This window comes from Eretmochelys imbricata, chromosome 21 (assembly GCF_965152235.1).
Source record: "Eretmochelys imbricata isolate rEreImb1 chromosome 21, rEreImb1.hap1, whole genome shotgun sequence".
NCBI classification, from domain to species: domain Eukaryota; kingdom Metazoa; phylum Chordata; order Testudines; family Cheloniidae; genus Eretmochelys; species Eretmochelys imbricata.
This window is the reverse complement of record NC_135592.1, coordinates 9,730,186-9,739,212: the sequence shown is the minus strand read 5'-3', so window position 1 is coordinate 9,739,212 and position 9,027 is coordinate 9,730,186. Positions and strand designations below refer to the sequence as shown.

Sequence of the window (9,027 nt, the reverse complement as noted above, 5' to 3'; positions counted from 1 at the left end):
GGATCAAAGCAAGTTCGATATAACGCGGTTTCACCTATAACGCAGTAAGATTTTTTGGCTCCCGAGGACAACATTATATCGGAGTAGAAGTGTAGTTGGGTTTACATAGGGGTTGCACTCTGGTTCAATAGCAAGAGTTAAAAAGGTACATACTTGAGATGTGATATCATGACGCTTAAGAGAGACACTCCTGATAAAAGCATGAAACCTCACTTATGTTTTGAAAAGATAATACTTTAATTTTTAATAACTCAAAGAACACAAGAAATCTGCATGTCTGATTTGAACACCGTACTGTTTTAAATTATTCACTTAATTATTCTGAAACAACACACTAAACAGATACATATAACTCTTAACTTCAAAGATCTGGAATATTTTAAAAGGTGCCAAACTAGCTCAAACTTCCACATGCACAAACTACCACCACAAGAAAAAGATTTCTTTACGAGCAGATGGGTATTCTGAAGGGTGGAGGAACAGTGACATCTGGTGGTTGGCTATGTGACTCACAGGCGAGGATCCCTGAGGGATATCTGTAACCCTGAAGGTTTATACTAGATAGTTCACTTCTGGAACTCTGATCAACACATTCCAAACTAGCCGGTTCTCTGGAAGCAACTGCCTGCCATTGGGAAAAACCAAATGGTAAATTATTCCCCAAAGAAGAGGAGATGGGCTCTACTTCACACACAGCTTTTTCTCTAAATCAATTCCCAAGCCACCTGAATCTACAGCAAGGGAAATAACAATCATTTCCATAAGGCCTCTTTGTTCAGAGAGCATAAACTGTGATCTTAATGTCCGTGTCCTCAAACACTTCCTCAAGTAGCGCTGAAACCTTATCCCATTCCAGACGGTCAAGTCCACATCCGATCCTGGAAAATAAAGACACCAAAGTGGCTGTGATGAGCTGTTTCTGACAGAGTATGTTGTAAAGCTCACAAACAAGTGCACAAAAAGATTGAGAAAGGACTTGATTCGAGGGTGTAAATACCTTCTCAAGGGGAAAATACTGGGTACTTCTTAAGGCATAGCAAAAACCAACAGAAGTTAAAACCACAGAAGTCGGAGTTAGAAATAAGGCATTTAAAAAATAAAATCAAGTGACAGTGATCATTCATTGGAATAAAATTCCAAGGGAAGTGGTGCATTTTCCATCTCTTCATGGCTTCCAGGCAAGCCTGGATGCCTTTCTGGAAGATATGCTTTAGTCAGACAAGTTATTGGGCACAACAGATGGATAACTGGGTGACATTCTTTTGGCTTATGTTATACAGCAGGTTAGGCTAGCTGATGTAATAGTCTCTTATTAAAATCTATGAATATGAAAGTGAAATTACTCCAGTTACAACTCACTTGCCCAAGTAAAGTGAGAAAAAAACCAAACCAAATACTTCTCTCACATGGGCTGAGAATCATAGGACTAGAAGGGACCTCGAGAGGTCCTCTAGTCCAGCCCCCTGCACTCATGGCAGGACTAAGTATTATCTAGACCATCCCTGACAGGTGTTGGTCTAACCGGCTCTTAAAAATCCCCAATGATGGAGATTCCACAACTTCCCTAGGCAATTTATTCCAGTGCTTAAGCACCCTGACAGTTAGGAAGTTTTTCCTTATGTCCAACCTAAACATCCCTTGCTGCAATTTAAGCCCATTGCTTCTTGTCCTATCCTCAGAGGTTAAGAACAATTTTTCTCCCTCCTCCTTGTAACAACCTTTTATGTACTTGAAAACTGTTATGTCCCCTCTCAGTCTTCTCTTTTCCAGACTAAACAAACCACAGTTTTTCCATCTTCTCTCAGAGGTCATGTTTTCTAGACTTTTAATCATTTTTGTTGCTCTGGACTTTCTCCAATTTGTCCACATCTTTCCTGAAATGTGGCGCCTAGAACTGGACACAATACTCCAGTTGAGGCCTAATCAGCACGGGGTAGAGCTGAAGAATTACTTCTCATGTCTTGCTTACATCACTCCTGCTAAAACATCCCAGAATGATAACTTTTTCTGCAACAACGTTACACTGTTGACTCGCTTGTGGTCCACTAATACCCCCCCCAATCCCTTTCCGCAGTACTCCTTCCTAGGCAATCATTGCCCATTTTGTATGTGTGCAACTGATTACTCCACTTAGGAAGGATCACTTTGCAATTGTCCTTATTGAGAAGGTATCTGATGACCTGTTTCATGCATTTCTCTGTGGGACAACCAACTTAAAAAACGTGAACAAAGCAGTAACAACACACAACAGTTCCTGAGTATTGCACATCTTCAAAATGCTGTACAAAGGTTAACTAAACAGAGTAAATTACTGCCTAGGACCTTGTCTATGTAACTATGATTTTAAGGTCCCTTTGAAAGTAAGATTTCACAAGACCGGTGTGAAAAAGCAGCAAATTTGGTGCCAAAAGGAAGGATAAGAGGTAAGTTATGAATACAATTACTGGTGAGCCAGCAATCTGAGTAAGTCACAAGACCAAACATGCAGTGATAATCTGTTTGGAGACCTAGACTTATCAAGCATTTCCTCAATAGGATTCAGCACTTCTGTAAGTTATAGATGCTCTGCTTCAGAATACTACAAATTCACATTCTCCATTATATCTTAATTTACCTAAAGAACGTAAATACAGCATATGCTGTCCCAAAGGCAAAGTGTTCTCCAGCAGTCTCTACACACTGCAGAAGTAAGAAATGGGACAAAGTTCCAGATTCCCGTAAAAGATCTTGGAATCTCTGAACATTGTCCTGCAGCCTTCACAAACAAAAACCACTAAATTAGTGTAAATTCTGTCTGCAGAAGAATTGGGCCCTAATTAAAGGTGAAATAAGCTCCTTTCTCTCCATCCTAGTTCAGTCCCAGGCTTGTTTTAAATTAACGATGGGACTGGTTCCCAGCTAGACACATACAGGCATTCAATATTATGTTGCTGACTAAGGTGTGGTGACCCATTCTCCATTATGTTGCAACTTGTGATATTTCAGCAATTTCAAGCAGCTACAATTTACATAGCAGTAACTAAATTTATCTGACATTAACTTAATGCAGTCAAAAACATGGAAATAACTAGGCCTATTTGCTGGCCACAGAACTCACTTCATTGGTGATCAGATTTCAGCTGTACAACCCCAACAGAATATAACAATATTAAGAGTGGGCATGTGACTATTTCATAGTAAATGGTCGCTTCCTAAAATATCCATTCTGCCCAAGGGACAATGAAATGTTTACTTTCTAGTATCTGATTCCCTTACCTAGGCATGGAAATGTCAGTAACCCCATTGTTCAAACAGTGAGTTTTCATGGCTTCTAAACTCTTTTGCATATTCTCATATGTTGGTTTGTGGGAGACTCTCTTCTTCGTAATCTGTGTACAAATTAAAAAGTTCAACAGTGCATTAGCAACAATAGTACAAGCTATTTTCTCCTTAACTCTACCAAAATCCAGGCCACAATTTACTAATCAACTACCTCTTAGTATATGGTGACTGGACTCAACTACTTATTTCAAAATAAGATGTACAACCATTTCCATGTAGACATTTAGTTGCAATTTATGCCACATGACACAGCAGGTCAGGACACTAAATGCTGCATTTCTAAAAGGCAATAATCTGGTTTGGAGAAAAACACTTTTCCTTCAAAATTTTCCTGTCCAAAGATAAAACGCAATCTCTCTCATTACCAAATGCTGGGGTTATGCTTACATCTGTCTCATGCAGTTGACCTAAAGCATACATAGCACACTTCAAGCAGGGAGTGGAAAAGCAGACTCTTCCTATTGGAGCATGCTAGAGAGGCTTTTTCAGCACAGGTGTAACAACCAAGGGCCCAGTTTTCAGGCCACCAGCAGGATATGTGTCAATGGGTATTACCAATAGTTTGAGAGAGAGAAGGTGGAGAAATCACAACCCAGGATTTAGAAAGTAAATTTTAGGAGTTAGTTCAGTGAACTAAAAAAATATCAAAATACATGTGCATTTGTATGCTCTTATATTTTAAAGCAAATTATGAAGGCGACCAGATCAACATTCCTGAGACTGAGCCATCCAAACACTGAACTGCAGGAGGGCAACAGCACAAGAATCTCCCCACTACCCTGCCAGCACACCTCAACATTGCACATAAAGGCTACTGAACAACTGTCAGACAGTAACTTCCACAAATGAAATGTACTATTCAAATGTACTTCAATTAGTTGTTGTTACGAAGCTGTACTGAGTTTAGTTCTGAAAGAAAAATCTAGCTCGGCTTGTCCTCATAATCTGACTCTTTATTTAAAAGGCTGAGATGTCTGTTGAGAATCTAGAGGAAAAACCTCTCTTCCAGTCAATGCAAATAAGGTGGGGCTCCGTTATGACAAATGCCTGACTCTCATCCCTCTCTTACCAGGTAATATATATATCTGTCATCTCTTTTCAGAACAGCCACCTCTCCAGACTTCTTCTCTGAAAAAAATGTGAAACACAGCATTGACATTCATTTTGTTTAAAGTTTTACAATTCACTGCTGATTCTCCCAACTCCTGCTGAATAGATTAGAAATGAATTCACATATGTTATAAAGAATTTTCTAAAACAAACCTATTTTTACAAATAATTGTAATTGTAATCAGAGACAAAAGTGTTTATTTTTCAGCTTGTTTACTTTGTGGATGGAACAGAACTGTGTGTATAGTCACTTACACAACTTTCCCTGGCTAATTGGTCAGTTTCTCCTATTGTTGTATAGATCTTTTATAAAGCAGCTGGGGAGAGGAAAAACATGGCAAACTGTGATTGCTAAATCATAAAAATTAACAGGATGACTCAGGAGTAGACATAATGGCTGAAGCAGCTTTTCAAAAAAAAAACCAAAAAACCCACCTTCACTTTTTAATCTCATTAGATTTTAACCTAATGGGGTCCCTTTAAATTCAAAAGTGGCTGAGGAAAGAAAACCCTCCCTCCATTTTGCATATAAATAGGCTTTATACCAGCAGTTGCTTGGCTTTGGAAAAATTAAATAACTGATCAGTAAATCCTACAAACGCATTTGGCACCTAAGCCCAATCCTGCAATCATTTACCCATACTTAATTTTGTGCATACGAATAGTCCTCTTAAGTCAATGAATGCTTAAAGTTAAAGCATGTGTGTAAGTGTTTACCGAATTGAGGCCTAAGATTTTATCATATCTAATTAAGTTCAGTGTCCTCACAACCCCTAGCAACAGTAATACAAAGTTTTCCCTCTCTGCATGACACACCCAGAAGCTGCACCTGGGACAATCTACATCCAGAGACATTATAAATGTCTCATTAAACACAAAAATAATTCTTCAAAAGATGTAAATTCAGGCCCTGATCATGCAAGTCACTCCACATATGGTGATATCGGCATCCTGAAGTCACACATATAGGGGTCCATCCACATGCTTTAGCTTGGAAGGTCAGGGTCTAAAGTCTAGTCTACACTAAAAAATTAGATTTACTAGCTATGTCATTCTGGGTGTGAAAAACATACATCTCTGAGCCCCATAATTAGGTCGACGTAACGCCCAGCGCCTTCGGGTCTACCTCTTGGAGAGGTGGATTAGGTATAGTGACGGAAATCCCGCTTCCATCGCTGTAGAAAGTATCTACGTTACAGTGCTACAGTTGCAGCTCCTTCTTCTAACAACTACTAGTTTCAGAGTAACAGCCGTGTTAGTTTGTATTCGCAAAAAGAAAAGGAGGACTTGTGGCACCTTAGAGACTAACCAATTTATTTGAGCATGAGCTTTCGTGAGCTACAGCTCACTTCATCCGATGAAGTGAGCTGTAGCTCACGAAAGCTCATGCTCAAATAAATTGGTTAGTCTCTAAGGTGCCACAAGTCCTCCTTTTCTTCTTTTAACAATTACTAGAGATTCGGGCCTGCACGTGGCCTCCCCTCCCCACATATATCACTTACGCTGATCCAACAGCTCCTGTATGCCACCAAACTTTTTCTTAAATAGGACAGCTATCCCTGCGCCCATGCGACAGTCCTCACTGATGCAGTGAGCCAATGAATCCCTTCTGGGGCAGGTAAAAAGGTCCCCTTTTATGTACTTGATCTGAAAAAGAACAAATAGGAGCTGAATGAGAGAAATAAACTTTGACCCATCTTCAATGTGCAGAATCACAAAAGAAAAAAAAAGTTAACCCAGGCAGATTGGTACAGTGGATAGGGGATTCGACTGAGAGTGTTTACAAATGAATGAATGATTAGCTAAGCGCTGCACAGCCTTTCCTACACATCATTTGCAAAACCTACATGATGTGCGATCAGTTCATTTTTATGAAAAACCAGTCTAAATTAAAGAAAACTGGACTGGTATGGTTGAATTAGTGCAAACATATTGAATGGGGCAGCTTAATTCAGTAATTTATTAAAGTGAACAGCATTAGGCTAAACTGTGCTTTGGGTTGATGTAGCACAGGGGTTCTCAAATTTCTTTGCACTGCGACCCCCTTTTGTTGCTGAATAAGGTGTGGTGACCCACCCTTTTGACAACAAAAATTACTACATGACTCTAGGAGAGGGGAGCGAAGCCTGAGCCCCGCTGCCCGGGGTGGTGGTGGGGCCAAAGACAAAGGGCTTCAGCCCTGGGCGGTGGGTGGGGTGGGGTTGGGTTTCGGAGGGTGTGTGTGTGTCAAAGCCGAAGTCTGAGCCCCACAGTTTGAGAACCGCTTTTTGTTGCACCTCTGTAGTAACAGTCTGCACCAGTTTAATCACATCTGTATAGTTAAACTAGTGCAAATTTCCTTAACGTAGTCTAGTGGTCTCCAATGTTTTTAAGCAAAAGATCACTTAAGCAATCACTTTTTGAATTTAAGTGCAACCTAGGATCTACCCCGCCCCTTTCCCAAGGCCCCATCCTGCTCAATCCATCCCCCCTCCCTCCATCACTCACTCTCCCCCACCCTCACTCACTTTCACCAGGCTGGGGCAGGAGGTTGGGGTGTGGGGGCAGGCTCTGGACTGGGACTGAGGGGTTTGGAGTGTCAGAGGGCTCTCTGGGCTGAGCCTGGGGCAGGAGTTGGGGTGCAGGAGGGGGTGAGGGGTTCAAGCTCTGGGAGGGAGCTTGGGTGCAGGAGGGGGCTCTGGGTTGGGCAGGGGATTGGGGTGCAGGAAGGGATGAGGGCTCTAGGAGGGAGCTTGGGTGCAGGAGGGGGACTCAGGGCTAGGGCAGAGTGTTGGGGTACAGGAGGGGGTACAGGTGCTGGCTATGGGAGGGAGTGGGGGTTGGAGTGAGGGAGGCGTGCAGGCTCACACTGGGTGGCACTTACATTGGGCGACTCAGTGGAGCTAAGGTAGGCTCCCTGCCAGCCCCGGCCCCACACCGCTCCCAGAAGCCGCCAGCACGCCCCTATGGCCCCTGGAGGGGCATACCTGGGTCTGCATGCTACCCCTGCCTGCTGGCACTGCCCCCACAGCTCCCATTGGCTGGGAATAGGGAACTGTGGTCAGTGGGAGCTGCAGGGGCAGTGCCTACAGGCAGGAGCAGCACACAAAAACCCCTGTCCCCCGCACTCCCACCTGGGGCCGCAGAGGCGTGCTGGCCGCTTCCAGGAGCGGTGTGGGGCCAGGGCAGGCAGGAAGCCTGCCTTAGCCCAACTGCGCCACCAGACTTTTAGCGGCTGGAGATTGCGATTGTCTGTCAGAGGCTCCAGGATCGACCAGTCGATCACGATCTACTGTTTGGTAACCACTGATGTAGTCAGACTGCCACTTCCCAAAAATAGCCATGCCCCAGAACCAAATATTCTTACATCACAACTCTAGAGCATATGCCAATTGGAAAACTTTATTAGGAGGAAACTGTCACTAAAAACAGGGATATTTAATAGCAGGAACCTGCATTAAACAGTTAGTTTTCTACATACTCTGTCTGCCCGATCCCTGGAGGGGGGACTGGCCATGCCAACGTGAGGCTATTTCCAGGATTTCGTCTCCTGCAAGAAGGTTAAAGAAAAGAAACATGATTATTAAGCCTTTCAAGATGAGCGATAAGTATACAGAACTAAGCTGGACGACATATGGGAGACCAGGACAAGAAGCAAACCTCCCCCAGGGGGTGTGCCCACGAGGCAGAAGCAAGCAGAGGGAAAAACGCCCGCCCCCCCCGAAAATCAGCCTGCATCAAGCAGGCTCGAGGTACAAGGACCCCCGGGTTCCAGGCTGCTGGTGCTGGGGAGCAGGCAGAGTCTCGCACACAATGCCGTGCTCAAGGCCCACCGCAGGGCTTACCAAAGCCAAAGGAGCCGGCCTAGAGCCACTGGGGGAGGGAGCCCACGCGGCCGGCCCTTCACAGCCCCCCGGCCAGGGGAGGGAGCCCACGCGGCCGGCCCTCCACAGCCCCCCGGCCAGGGGAGGGAGCCCACGCGGCCGGCCCTCCACAGCCCCCCGGCCAGGGGAGGGAGCCCACGCGGCCGGCCCTCCACAGCCCCCCGGCCAGGGGAGGGAGCCCACGCGGCCGGCCCTCCACAGCCCCCTCTCCCCCCGAGAGCCCCTCGACGCGCCACCAGGGACAACCCCTAGTTACCCCCTGCGCGGGCCCCACCACAGAGCCCCCTCAACGCGGCCCCCGCGCCTCGCGGGACCCCCGCCAGCACCTGACACGCCTCTGCAAGTTGAGCCCAAACGACAGGCCACGACGTGGGTAAACCCAGTTCCTAAACAGCCCCCCCTCCCCCCCGCATTGGTACAGTCTAGTGGGACATCAAAGATGGCAACCTCCATCCATTTACCTATCTAGGCTGAGTGGCGGAGCACCCTCTCTATGGTAACAGCCCAGAACATTCGGCGGTGGAGAGCAGAGCAGGACTTACCTGCCAATGTGCTCATGCGCAGAAGACCTAAGGAGGAGGCCTCTGTCCGCGCGTGCGCTTTATTGGCGGCCTCGACTAGCGGCAACGTGTTTTTTTCGCGCACGCGTAAGAGCTTCGTCTAGGTCGGGCCGGGTGGGCGTGTCCTGTCGAGGAGCGACGGGCGGAACTATTGGGCGCATGCGCCCTGAGTT

The 9,027-nt window shown here is 45.4% G+C and overlaps 1 protein-coding gene across 4 annotated transcripts; it reads right to left on the bottom strand.

Annotated features, from left to right (window-relative positions):
• Positions 1–213: 213 nt before the first annotated feature.
• Positions 214–8,969, bottom strand: OARD1 (O-acyl-ADP-ribose deacylase 1). Of its 4 annotated transcripts, none has more exons than XM_077839550.1 (6): positions 8,837–8,969; positions 7,892–7,960; positions 5,934–6,078; positions 4,391–4,449; positions 3,256–3,368; positions 214–878 (listed from the first exon to the last, which is right to left on the bottom strand). In XM_077839550.1, exons 2-6 carry the CDS (start codon positions 7,925–7,927, stop codon positions 776–778), a joined length of 456 nt encoding a protein of 151 aa, XP_077695676.1. In that variant the 5' UTR covers positions 7,928–7,960; positions 8,837–8,969; the 3' UTR covers positions 214–775. The 4 variants fall into 4 exon arrangements, with proteins under 4 accessions (XP_077695676.1, XP_077695674.1, XP_077695675.1 ...); XM_077839548.1 differs by having other exon boundaries at positions 8,756–8,886; XM_077839549.1 differs by lacking the exon at positions 8,837–8,969 and adding an exon at positions 8,621–8,747.
• Positions 8,970–9,027: the final 58 nt, after the last annotated feature.